The sequence below is a fragment of the Fusarium proliferatum genome (genome assembly GCF_900067095.1).
Source record: "Fusarium proliferatum ET1 genome assembly, contig: FPRO_scaffold010, whole genome shotgun sequence".
Classification (NCBI taxonomy): Eukaryota; Fungi; Ascomycota; class Sordariomycetes; order Hypocreales; family Nectriaceae; genus Fusarium; species Fusarium proliferatum.
The window spans coordinates 1,508,546-1,522,446 of record NW_022194799.1 but is presented as its reverse complement, the minus strand read 5'-3'; the positions used below and the strand labels follow the sequence as shown (position 1 = coordinate 1,522,446).

Sequence of the window (13,901 nt, the reverse complement as noted above, 5' to 3'; positions counted from 1 at the left end):
GAGGAATGGGATAGGACAAGAAGTGAAGCAAGACGGGAAAGCTGCAGGAAGAGGACCAGGGACCCGGCAGATAAAAGAACAAGAGGAGCAAAGCAGCGGCAAGCAACTTGTAATGCAGCCCAGCCCATCTCGTGGATGACGGCCGGGCCGCGACGTTCCCATGGTAGTATATCCACACCCATAGAGGCAACAAAGGACAGTATTGGCACCCATGATGCCTCTGCTACAAGTCTGTAGTGGGATCTGGGTTAGTTTCAGGCCCCGTTACGATCGAAATTTAAAAAATTAAATAAGAAGAAAAATGGGCGGCAGCCAAGGGAGATGCAAGACGACGTATCGAGTGGTTGACGATTGTCCAAGACGAACCCACGGTGCAGGTGATGGACCGGGGTCGGTTGTCTCGCCGGACCAGTCGGCGCTTAGAAGACGGTCCTGACGGACTCCCGATCATGTTAGCGCTCCACACCAACTCTATCAAAACACCACAGAGACACATTGACTGGGCCACACGTAGTGCCCGAGATGGTGTCGCTGTTGCCCTTGGCTTAAGTCTAGAGAGTCGAGTCAAGTCGATGTCGTGCATTTGGTTCCACTCTATTCCACTTCCAACTCGCCCTCTGGGTGGTCGTGGATCCTTCCATTGACTTTTTGGTCTGCTTGTCCTTGCCACAAAAGACCCCAGACAAGGTCTCGTGCTGCTCCCGTATTGGATAGCCGCGTGAGATGACGGGGTTTGAGGCCTTTGCCTGTGTCCGAGGCTGTGTGTCGTCACGCTGCGCATTTCTCACATTCTCTTGTCGAACTGGTGTGAACTTGGGTCTTGGCGAAGGCGTCGTCAAAACATGAGTTCCATCCATACCCAAGCTGTCATTTGGTCTGGCCTGACATGTAACCTTGAACAAGAGACGTTCTTCGTCAGACGTTGTACAGAGCGCATGTTCAAACAACAAGGTCATAGCTTTTAGCCCTGCTCTCTACGGTAAACACACAACAGAAGCTTGCCTCGCTTGCTGGCTCCTAGCGCAAATCTTAGCCTTGTCGGCTCTGTTTGCCTTCCTTGAATCGACATCTGACGTTGCATCCATACATCTTATTTGGGGTTGCACCGCCGGTTTGGGCAATACCCTGGTCCCCCCGGGCTGATTGGTAGATGCACCCTGGAACCTGGTCTCTTCATCATCTCTTCTCCATCAAATCGGTATGCTGCACGTTTTGTCTTCCACCTTGCGACTGACGACCGCGTTTGTCTGTGAGTTGTGAAAAGCCAGGGTCTCTTGAAACGTGGGAGCTTCAGGAACGCCTGTCAATCTGCCCTCTCATCGAATCCGGATGCTCCTTTGGGCCAGGTTTGTTATTACTTGGCCAAAGAATTGGTGGCTACATCCTAAAACAGCCATGAGAGATGTTTCATGGCACCTAGAATAGTGATGAGCACGAGGCCATTGTGATGACCCGTATTCTGGCGTGAGCTGACACGATACGATTCGCCTGCCTTGAAATCTTGAGACAAAATGACTAAACGATGATAGTCCCGAAATTTTAATATTTGGCGCTGGTAGACCAGAACGGCTGAAATGCATTGCTTGGCCCTTCAGCGGTATCTGACGGTAAGCGGCCATACTACGTTGATAGCAATGTCGTATTGCAATTGCCTCTTCGTCTCTCAGCCGTAGATTCAATGCACAGCCCGGCTTTTGTCTCAGTGAGAGTCACTAAAACCACTAAACATTAACAAACAAGGTGGGATGGCTAGATGGCTAGGATGGCTTCATTTGTGGAGTCAAGAGGAAGTGTGCCAGAAAAGTCTTGTTAGGGCACCTCGGCTCAGAGACACAAAGGGTCAGACCGTGTAGTTGGGTCGGTGTCAAGCCTGATCGACAGCCGGACCGCTCCCTGTTGCTGCTGCAAACATCCATGGTTGTTTGCTTTTGGACCCTGCGAGCAAAATTCCGTTGCCCTTCCTTCCGCTGCCTTGTCTTCAGACGAGAGTGATTATTGAGGGTGGTGCCCCTGACTTGCCATTCCTTTGGTTCTTAAAATAGCGACTCTTAAGTTGAAGCATGCAACCTTGGCTTGGCTAGGTAGCTTTTGGCAGGGATGCATCCAGAGTCCCTTCGGTTGTAATCCAGTGATGAAAAGATTTAGGCAAGTCTAGCGTAAGCTAGAGGAGGGCCTTTACATTGGCTATTTTTGTCACTAACGATAAAGGCCCTGAGTTTTCTTGCTTGTCCTTTGGGGTTTTTTAACATAATGGAGACAAAGCCCGTTCACATGCGATGGTGTGTTCTCCATCAAGCACAAAATAGCAGATGATGGATGTTCAAGTGGCGATCTTCAGTCATTCTGACTGGTTTTTTTTTTGTTGGGTTTTTTTTAGATCATCCCGCACAAGGCGCAATAATCAGGTCGGAGGGCAACCTGTCTCAGTCTTGACTTCGGGAATGGCTGTAGAAAAGACGGAGGATCCTCTCAAGTCTCTTTTCCTTGTTTCTTGCGCAGTTGGCTCCTTCCACTCTACAGCGGCGGATGCAACGGGAGTGGCGTATTTGGCTTCACGATGTGGGATCGATGCGGCCTCGTCGTTTTGTGAGTGGAGTTGTTTGACTTGTTTGACTCATTCTGTGTGGGAAGAGTAACAGTCGATGAGAGGCTCATGGCGATGACTATCTTCAGCCAAGGTTGATTGCAAGGCAATGTTGTATTATGCAATGTAACCAAGTCATGGCTTCACTTATCCACCACTCCACGGAAATGCTGAAAGCATTAGAAGAGCGAATGCAAGATGCTGAGAGCAGCATGCAAACCTCCTCTTGCTTCAGGGAACCATCTAGTATCCCTCGCAATGCCTCTGCCGTCCCAACGTACAAACAAAGTTCTTTTGTGCCATGGTGTGTACCTTGAGCTTTTGAACGGCCCTCAAAGTACAACAGCCACAAGACAAAGAAACATATTTAGTGGCCAAACAGCACCACAGATGATGACGAATAGGTGCTTTCAATTGAAATATTGTTGTTCCACGTCTAGATTCGTGAGGTTCCATGTTGTTGGACCCAAGACTAGAAGAATCGGCAGATACCTAAACTTCAACAACGGCGGGTAATAGATCTACCGACCGTACTCCACACTTCTGGTCCCTGATTCCGAATCTGGCAGGCGGGATAGCGGTCACGCGTGGCAAAACGCCAAAAAGTCAAGTAAATTCATGGATTAGAGATCTAGATTGCGACAAGCTCCGTGGTGGTCAAAATGGGCAAACGAGACTTCAACAGCGGAGATGGCGCTGACGCTTTTCGCAAACGCCAGAAAGTCGTTCACGAGACTCCAACGAGCGAAGAAGTCACCTCGAGCGATCAATTGCGCAATTTGCTGTCCTTCGACCAGGATTTGCGCAACGCCAGGCATGGTAAGTGACGATGCTATTAAAGGCACCAACGAACTAGATCTGATACATACCCCTATAGGCCTTCAGTCTTTCAAGAATCTCCTCGATCAAATAGTTCACGAAGAGGGTGACCGAAGAGCAAACCTCGACATTCTACATCAATACCTTGAAGCCGTCAAGCCCAGAGATGCATCCGAAGATGCAGTCTTTCTCAACGATATCATGGAAATGTGGTCTTTCGCCGTGCAGGTTAATAACGATGGTGTCATATCTTCTGTTGCCGTTGTTCTGGCTTTGCTACTCCAGATCCTCTCAGGCTCACTACAGCTTGTCAAGCATGGCCTCGGTATCTGCCAGACCCTTCTCCAAGAGCAGCAACTGAAATCATTGGCAAAGAATCTCTCGGCAGAGAAGAGCAAGGGTTTTATCATCTCACCTACTCTCCGTCTCCTTCGAGAAGCTACATGCCTAGATGGAGGCGCCTATGCGAAGCGAATCTTCCGCGCTCGAAATTTCACATTGACATCGTTTGGACGAAATCTTGAAATTGGGCATATTGGAGATACGCAGGAAGATGTGCGCAAGGCTTCTGTCAGAACAAATGCTGTCCGTTTTTTTCTGAGCCTTCTCAAGTTCCTAGGTTCAGATGGACGTAAAGAACTTGTATCGCAAAAGGAACTTTTGTCACATGTGACTTATATGATCAAAAGCGACCCTGCCTACCTCGTTGTGGATATTCTCGACTCTCTAAAGCTCTATGTCCTCAAAGATGACAAGATCCCTAGGGAAGTCAAATTCCGATGCTTCAACACCAAGTCGTTGGTGCGCTTCTTGGCTCTATACACATACACCAGCGATGGCGAAGATGTTGATGAGAAGTCAACGGTGAGCCATAAGGCCCACCAACTCCTCATCTACATCTGCACGACGCCTACAGCTGGTATTCTATATCCTTCCACTGGTCTATACCCCAAAGAGTCTGAAGACGACCCAGCGCCGAGTGGGCGTGCGAAGGCTGGTACACAGGGTGCTCTCTTCGCCGAAAGATACAAACAAGACATTCCTGTGTATAACTTTGTCCTTGCCGAATTCGCTCAAAAATTGCGTCCTTGGTCCAGTTTGAAACATAGCGAGCTTTTGGTAGCAATCTTCACCTCTGCCCCTGAACTTACTGCAAAATATTTTCTTAGCAACCGATCTTTCACGTTCGAACCAAAGTTATCCATGACATGGATTGGATATGCCGCCTTTCTTTTCAACACTATGCAACTTCCTCTCCCTCCTCGCTTCGGAGACCGATCGCGATCTGCCAAAGCACCTCCTCCCACGTCCATCCTTCTCGACAACATTATTCCGCTCCCCATTAATCAAAAAGTTCTGATCCGGTGTCTTTCCTCTAAATCCAACCTCACATCTTTCTTTGCTACCCGCATACTGATCGTGGCAATTGAGAAGTTAGCTGAAGCTATCAAGATGCATGAAGAGGTTTCAAAGGGCAGTGATCCTGTCTGGGCAGAAGCTAGCCGTCGTTTAATCGATGCTTTTTGCCAACGTATTCCGGACATGAAAGAAATCGTTCGGTCTTACAAGGGAACACCAGCTGAGAACATTCTCCATAAGACCATGGCCAGTCGTTTACTACGCCTTTACTATGAAGTCATTCCACAAGTTGCCCTCGCCGCCAACTTTGATGTTTCGCCTTTCTTCACAGAAGTTCTCAAGTCGCTCAACAAGAAAAGCGAGCAGCATGAAGACGAGTCACTAAGAGTTATGGAGCTCGAGAACTTGGTATCAATTGCCAGTTATTCCCCTGGTATGCGTTGGTTCTCAAGGATAGACAATATCATTGATGGAGCAGGGTCCTCGCCATACACCGCCCTCCTGCGGCTGCTTTGTGATGAGAAGCGAGATCTTTCTTTCCAGCAACTCAAGAAGGTTCTAGGCGAGGTCGCAGTTGAGAACCAGATGGTAACGAAGGCGTCCCTGATGAGCTCACTATTCGAGGCCCTCCAGACAACGCTAGCCGATGTCAAGGCAAAGCCAATGGAGAAAGTTTGGTCATATGTTGACAACTGCGTCAACCGATGTGCCTCCTCGCCAATCAAGTATCTCGATTTGTTAGAAACATATGCCCAGGAAGATGGTGTATCATCTGGTAGTGAGACTGCTTTGGTTGACGTGACCCTGGTAGAGCAGTTGTCATTCGCAATGGGCTCTGCTAGCAGCGATGAAGAAGCTGCGCTTGGCCAATTCCTATCTTTCTATTTCTCTACTTCATACAAGCTCAAGCCAGGAAAACAACTCACCAAAGCTCTATACAAACGCATCTTAGAACAGTTTTCATCAAGCAAGGTCAAGATGAAAAAGATCAAGGAAGAAAGGTCTGATGATGCAGATGCTGATGAAGATATGCCTGATGCCGATACAGTTGATGCGAATGGTTCAAAAGATGGCTCGACCATTGATTCTTCAAGGCTCGAGGCTATGCTGCTTGTACCACTCCCCGAAGACGAGGATACCACAGCTTTGACAAAATGGGCTGGCAAAAACGCCGAAGACCTCGTTGAAGACGGCTGGGCAGCAGCTCTGATTCGCCTCCTCTCCTCTCCCCATACCAACATCCGCAAGGAATCTCTCACCAGCATTCTCAAGATGGCTGCCAAGCTCAAGGATTCTTCATACGAAGAAAAGGAACAAGTTTGGCTGCTCTTGTGCGAAATTGCCGAGTCATCGCGTGATGAAGTTGAAAAGGGCCCAGTCCCCTCTGCCTTCACTGCTTTCGCCATCCACGCTCTGGATGTCTTGAAGAATCCACTCCACCCACTCTACCCCAAAATCAACAGCTTCCTCACACGCAGCCCCGTCTGGTCTGCTGACAAGCTTCCCCTCGCCCACGACATTCTTCACGGTGAACCCTCAGAAGATGATAAGTATTACACCGAAATCACATGGCTTCTGACCTACCTCCTTGACAGCTTGCGCACACCCTCCGACCTTGGCATCTTTCATCGCAAGCGATGGTTCGAGAAGATACTCGCTCTGGATGCTAACCCTTACTTGCGTGTCAATTTACGCACTCGTTTGCTGCGTCTATTGTATCGCACGACTTGCATCGAAGGCGGTAGCACCACTTTGACGACTCGCTTCGGCATCCTCAGCTGGTTAGACTCGCAACGGGCTGCATTTGAGGGATGTGAAGAGGCAGATGTAATGGTTGCACTCATGAAAAGGGTATGGGAGACATGTGATCAAGAAAAAGTCAAGGTCTGGAGTAAGGGAGGCGTCGAAAAGTTACTTGCCAGGCATGATTTGTAAAGGTGAATGGATTGGATATATAAGCTATACAAATTTATACATGACTGTTAATACCCAGCCTAAGGACGACAAGACTTGCGCTTATTACCAAGGAAATGACCATCTCCTATTAGGCACTCAAATGCTCGCAACCTGTGCAGTCGACTTTAAGCATCAATTGAGAAATTCGTGGAGTCAATGTTATCACTGAAACATCATTGTTCAAATTTGTTCGTACATATATACAGGTCCCATCCATCTACCAAACAATAACCAGAACAGACACCATAAGGACGACAAAATATATATGCCCCTGGACACAAAAGATACTCTCCCTCGCTAACTACCCCACGCATTAATATGGATAAGAGCAGCCTTTTTGTTCTGCCGTTAACAAAAATGTTGAGTTTTTAATTTCCCATCCAAAATTCGCCGTTGTAAAATATGAACGCACTTCAAAACAGATATGAACAAGATTATCGGAAGGCTGAATAGGCATTATAACGACCGTCTCAATGGATACACGCTGAGTCTAAACAGTCTACAATTGGCCAGAAAGCAGAGCTTCAGTTGCTGAGAAATTGTTAGTATGAGGTCGAACGAAATGAATGGGTCAGAAAGTATTGACTTACCAGAGTTGATGTAGGCCCTCTTCGCGTCTAGAGGAACATTGAATCGCCTCTCCAGCTCTTGCTTGATGCCCTTCTTGGTGACAGTCATCAAGTCAGCTGTCTTGAGAATGTCGCGAATCTCAGCGAGGAGGGCGTCATCACTGGGCATGCCAACCATCTCCTCGGGAGAGAAGAACTGCGAGCCACCAAACTGGCTCGCACGGTTGCCAGGCATCTCAGAATGGGCCAGGGACATGCGAGACATGTTCTGGTGGCCGAAGCCAGCTGTTGAGCCGGGGCGGCTGGGCTGGTAACCACCACCGTACTCAGAGAAAGGTCCCTGAGCCTTGGTGGCATAACTATAACCAGAGATCTCTGATCGCACATCGTCACGAGCAGTCTGGGTCTGTGTCTCCCAGAGCTCGGCTTGGTACTCCTCCCACTTCTTGCGAGGGATCGAGCTGGGATCAAATTTGCCCTCGTCTGAAACAACGATCTTCTTACCAGCTTCGCCAGCAATAACACGAGTGTTACCCCAGTTGAAGTCATCCATGTGCCAGAAGGAGTACAGGGGCAGACCGAAAGAGAAGACAGGAATAGCAGCAATGTACATAATCATCCAACCAACCATCTCCCACTTGCGTCGGAGGATGAAGATGACAGCCTGCAGACCGTAGATGGCACCAAGCAACAAGAAAGCTGTAATAGGCACCACTGACGGGTTGGTAGCGACTTGGTAAATCAGGTACACGATATACATGACAATGACAGGCTGGACAATAGTGCTCAGAAGATCGATGAAGACAACGAAACGCATACTGAAACAGCAGAAACCGCAAAGCTGGGCCAAGGGAATAAGCTCAGCCAAGTTATGCACGGTAGAATTGATCCAACGTCGTCGCTGAGACAGGAAGACAGACCAAGAGTCAGGGGCAATAGTCCAGGCCTGAGCGCTGAAGAGGTACTTTGTCTTGTACTTGGAGTGATACTTGAGGAGCAAGGTTGTGAGATATCGATCCTCACCAAGATGGAGCAAGTTCTTCATGTGCAGAGTATCAACACGAATCGTGGAGTAGTCTTCAACGATCTCCTTGCTGACGAACAAAGGCTTACCGGTCTCCGCAGCGCGAATTCGGTACATGGAGAAACAACCAGGCAAACAAGTGACTGAGCCGAACAAACTCTCGAATGCCTTAGACAAATTGTGTGAAATCCAGTACTCGTAGACCTGAATCATAGTGATGAAAGAGCCCTTGGCGTTGGTGAGAGCGGTTTCACCACAGCAAGCAATCAGGCGAGTATCATCAATGAAGGCTGAAATCATTCGAGTAGCTGAGTCTGGAGCGACGACAGTATCGGCATCAATTTGGAAAAGGTATTCGTAGAAGGTTGGGTTGACGCCAATAATGTTGCGGATCTGGTGATACATCTCCAACTCCATGGGACTCATGGCAAGGTTGTAGTGGACGCGGTTCAGGAAACGCATGAGAACCATCTGGGAGTCTCGCTTACCACGGTTACCGGGGCGAGAGACCTCAGAAGGCTTGCCAACCTTGACAATGACCATGAAGGGGACGATGTGGCCTTGGACTTCGTAAAGACCCGAGTAGATCTTACCCATGTTGTGCTGTTTCATACCCTCGCCGAGAGCCTCGAAGCTGAGAGGCTCAGGGTCGACGGTCTCAGAGACACCAAGAATATCCAACACAATGCGAGGCGTAGGCCTGTCGTTACCTTGACCGATAATCATACCGTCACAGACAACGACGAGAAGCTTTCGCTTATCATCATACTTCATGCGAGAAAGCGAGTCAATAGCACGGCGCAACGAGTCTTCATCTTCGGTATAAGCGGGAATCATACACATGACGAACTTGTCGAGGTTCTCGGGCACGTTCTTGCCACCGAATTGGAGTGCAGCAAGGAACTTGAAGACCAAGATAGATGCGAGCATGACTGAAATAGCCAAGATGAAGTATGTAGCGAACTGACAGCGGGTAGAGTTTCGAGTATCTGAGTCACCAATGTAGAAGAGGTTGTTCAGACAGGTCTCCATGCGTTGTTTCTTGACAGGGCTGAGCTTGATGTTATCCCAGTACTTGGAAACATCCTGGCCCTTTGCACTTCGGAACAGCTGGACGACACTGTCCTCCATGAAGTCTGTGGCGCCTGGGATGTTGGGAGTAGGCTTGCCAGCCTTGGCTTTGAGACGGAGACCACCCTGGAGGTACTTGGTCATGTCATAGACCTTTCCGTGAATAGTGACAACGTTCCAGGAACTGTCTCGGGCCAACTTCTTGACATATTTGGGGCTGTAACCCATGCGACCCTTCAGGTAAACATGCTTGAAGGTGTACATTTGCTCGAAGTACCAATCAGGTCGACTGTCGTTGGTGTAATAACGGAAATCGTGGTAGACAGAGTTGACATCGATATCTCTGGAAGCAAGAAGCTGGGGCTGACCGGTGATGTTGGTGTTTCGGTTGTCGAGAGTGACCTCAGGAGGGATCTGACCGTCTTTGCCCTGGCACAGAGCAGACACTTGGATGGGGAAAAGAGCGCTGATATCCTTGCCGGCATAGTTCAAGAGAGTATCCTCACTGACAAGGTTACTGCCAGGATAATGGTTGGGAATGAAGGCATTGAGGTCAATAACGAAACCGCGGATAGCAACGTAGGCGCCCTTACTGCCCTTGTCACCGTCGTAGGAAGAGAGTTCGTTGGAGCTGTAGACATACTGCTTGGGGCAAATGAGCGTGGGGAATCCGACCATGAAGAAGGCGGCAACAGCACACATCAACCAAATGAGCATGTTGATCGCCACCTTTTCTCTCCAGGCCATACGAACATCCTTTCGAGGCATACGTCCGATCAGTCTGATGGCAAAGTCGGGGATGAACCAAGTGAGGAAGAAGACGAGAGCCACCCAACGCTTGCGGCTGGGCTTATCTCGGTACTCCTCAACCTCTTCGAGAGACTTCTCATTGCCTCGCTCAGCCATCTGCTCACGTGTGTCGAGGTTCTTGAACATGTCACCACCACCAAAGGCAGAAACACCAGCCTCGGATCGAGTGTCGTCGGTGAAGTAACCACCCTTGGCCTTCTCACCGTACATGAGAGGGGTGTTACCACCAGAAACCAAATGCTCCTTAGAGGCGCCGAAAGCCATAGACTCAGCAGGTGTGAGACCATCGCCAGCGTCGGACGAAGGCAAGCCACCGTAGCGACCAGAAACTGACACTGCCTCGCCGAGCTGAGCAATCTCCATCCAACAGCGTTCACTAAGGAAAACACCAGTGGCACCGACTCTGACTTCATTCTGGGGCCACTGCTTCTCCTCAATAACCATCTCAGCACGTTCTCGTTCACTGCCAACCAAGATTGTCTCCGCATCTGTCATACCCAGAAATTCGCCGAAAGGCAAGAATAAACTGAAATCGGCAGATCGAAGACGTTGGCTGATTTCCGCAATACCAAAAGTTTGGACCTGCATACGAACGCACTTACTGTCAAACTGGTTCGCAATTCGTCGATCGTTGGGCTTCAAGCAAAAGACGAAGTATGAGTTGGTACCGGGGTCAGTGACAGCCTTCTGGACATTGTCCAACGAGGCAAGGAACTGGCCTGAAGCACCTTGATCGAGAGTCATCTTGGCATTCTTCTTAGACTCTCCCGCCTGGCTCTGCTGATCTAACTCCTCCATGGCCTCTTGTTGCTGGCGCTTGTAAGCTGTGCTGGGGCGACCAGTTCGGTGCGTCTTCCGAGACATGACACTAGGCGCTCGCATAGGCTTTGAGCTGACGGTAGCCTGCATAACAGTAGTGCGTTCGTTGGGGTGGGTGACGGTCTGGAGAGCGTCTTGGCCGAAAAGGCGAGCAACAAACTCGCTCTTAGTACCGTTGATCATATTGAGGAGGTCACCAGAGATGATTTCGCCGTTCTCCTCTATGAGTCCCTTGACAGGGTAATCTACCTCACCAGCAAAGTGCTTCACGGTGAAGACGGCAGAGGTGTTCTCAGTCAGGAAGTTGCTTCCAGGAAGCTTAGCTTGAGCGGAGCCAACCTCGATAGCAGCGTTCTTGCCATCGAAACGTCTTCGGAGAGCCTCAAGAAATTGCATATCTGTTCGGTTTCGTCGAGTTTGATCATCGAGAATGCTAAGAAGACCGTTGCCAGGCTTCAAGATGCCTCGAACAGCGTCCGAGTTGTCGAAATAGCTGGTCGCAGCAACGCTGACTTCCTCGGACTCCAGCATGTCAGCCTTGCGGTCGAAGAAGTTCTGAAGAGTAAGGTTGTAGATGCATTCGGTAGCAGCATTGTTGAGAAGTTGGTCGAGTGCGGAGCCAGTTGGAGTTTGCTGGCAGAAACCGGGGAAATCGACAATCGAGACAGTGTTGGCAATAGACTCCTCAGGTGCACAAAGTCGCTGGTTGATGGTCTCGAGAATCCAAGCAACGAGGAGGGAGTAGAGTGTTCGGGCAAGCTCTCCAGCGTGGGCACGGGCACCGTTGGGGTCGAGCATAACAGTGACACGTTCTCGGTGAATCATCTTGGTCTTATAGCCCAAGGTAGTCTGGAGGTCAGCGGCGCTGACACCAAGGAAAGCAGCGATGATGCTGAGAACATCTTTGTTCTTGACAGCAGTGATGGTTGTACCACCCTCGTGAGAGAAACCACCACTATCGTCGCCAGTTACGCTGGTCTGGCTAGTTGTCTCAAACTCTAGTTGACCAATGTGAAGAATACTAGCGAGAATTTGGCAAATCTCGGCAATTTCAGCGCGAGGGAACTCGAGCTTTCGCAGAGCATTCTTGAAGACTTGGAAACCCTCTGCGTCGTTGATTCCAACCTTGAGCTGAGTAGGATGGCCAAGGTACTTCCATCGCTTTTGAGTGGTTCCAGTGACAGAACCACCGTCCAAGCCGAGATGAGACTTTTCAGCTTCGCTTGTTCCAGCAAGAAGATAGTACAGGACGTGGAAGTTACGCTCTCCTGTAGGAACATCGGCGATACGGCTACGCTCCAGGCGATGATCCAAGAGCTTACCACCAATCAGAACAGGGTTTGTTGTGGCTGAAGTATCGTACTGCAACTCGTAGAAGAGCCCGGACTTGGAAGCAGTTGGTGTTGTAGCAGTCTTGGTAGTTGTGAGACTATCAAAGACATACGCGGCGAGAGAGAGCTTTGTGGACAGGGGCGTTGATGATTTGTTGAGAAGAGCAGTCAAGAGGTGGGCTCGAATAGTAGACTTTCCAGCGCCAGATTCACCCCTAAATAAGTATATTAGTATTAGCAAACTTTGGGTGCAAGTGTCCCGCTTTCGGCATCATAGACTTACAAAAACACAACGGCTTGGTTCTCGGATCTGTGTCCTAATCGCAGAAAGGCTCTGTCAGCGATTTCTTCGGCGCCAGCCATGGCGCTACCCTCCTTGCCACCATCGGGACCCTTTGAGGAGTTGGTATAGGTGTTGAGAGATATGAGAGCGTGAGAAGACAGTCGAGCGGTAGGATGCGAGACATGGAAGCGACTGGCAAGATGAGCAGTGAGATGCGTGTCGGATTGAAGATGTGCAGGCAGCGATGGCAAGGAGGGTTGAGTATGAGGGCCTCCTGCGCCGCCGAGCTGTGGGAGGCTCATAGCCATGATAGACAAGCAGCCAGCGAGTGGCTCTCGAAGGTTATTAACGACTCGGTAGATTTGGGTTTCAGCAGAAACGCTGTTGTTGTGAATTGGGTTATTAAGGAGTTGTTATCGTCGTCGTTAGTTTCGATGGTATTATCGTTTAGGTTGGTTGTTCAACAGTCAAACAGGCACTCAGAGCGAGGGTTTAGAATGCTGGGAGATAAAACGAGCGTCGAATAAAAACAATAATATGGATTAGAAAAGGTAAGAAGAGCCAGGCTCCGGAAACAGAAGCCTTCACCAGAACGATTGGACTTGGACTGGTAGTCGTAACTCTACGTGCCAAGGTAAAGGAAAGGTATTAACACCAACAAAACAACCTGGGCTCGGCTGGGAAAAGGGATTGTTTTTCTTGGGACTGGACTGAAATGGACTGGACTGGATGCAAGTCTCCTCTCTCTCCTCGTACAGGACAGGGAGAGAGTGCTCTACTCTCTCCACGGTAAAGAGGTGGGATTGTCAGTACGGAACACCACTAATACCACTAATGCAGCTCGGGCATAGCGCAAGCCCCCTTTGGCCTTGAACAATTTCTATGTTTGGATGCTGTCCCACGGCCGCGGCATAAAAATGGACGCCATACGAGGTTTTTCCCTGCCCATAGCCACACGGCACTCCCGGAGAGCTCCAACATCTTCCCCCTGGATCTATCTCTGTCTCTTTTTTTTTTTTTGCCTCTGTTTTCGCCTCGCCTCGTCTCACTCTTAGCAGTGTTTGGTGAGAGTGAGACGTTGAAGCGTCATTAGTAACGAATAGTGCTTGGTAGATGATGATAGCCCTGTGGGTGATGTGCTATGATGGCCTCAACCATCAGATCAAAGCCACTCAGTCACAAAGCGAAATGTTGAAGATTAGTCTTCCTGAATCATTTAAAGCAATTCGGCACTTCAGCTGAAGTGTGTAACGAGTGGCATTTCTTTACATTAATA

At 49.4% G+C, this 13,901-nt stretch overlaps 2 protein-coding genes across 2 annotated transcripts; one reads left to right on the top strand and one right to left on the bottom strand.

Moving 5' to 3' along the window:
- Positions 1–3,246: 3,246 nt before the first annotated feature.
- FPRO_11945 (related to URB1 Nucleolar protein required for the normal accumulation of 25S and 5.8S rRNAs) lies at positions 3,247–6,697 on the top strand (the record flags this gene model as incomplete). Its single annotated transcript, XM_031221475.1, has 2 exons — positions 3,247–3,403; positions 3,462–6,697. The coding sequence occupies 2 exons, from the start codon at positions 3,247–3,249 to the stop codon at positions 6,695–6,697; spliced, it is 3,393 nt and encodes a 1,130-aa protein (XP_031087030.1).
- A 520-nt stretch (positions 6,698–7,217) lies between these two features.
- FPRO_11944 (putative chitin synthase) lies at positions 7,218–12,933 on the bottom strand (the record flags this gene model as incomplete). Its single annotated transcript, XM_031221474.1, has 3 exons — positions 7,218–7,249; positions 7,309–12,557; positions 12,626–12,933. The coding sequence occupies 3 exons, from the start codon at positions 12,931–12,933 to the stop codon at positions 7,218–7,220; spliced, it is 5,589 nt and encodes a 1,862-aa protein (XP_031087029.1).
- Positions 12,934–13,901: the final 968 nt, after the last annotated feature.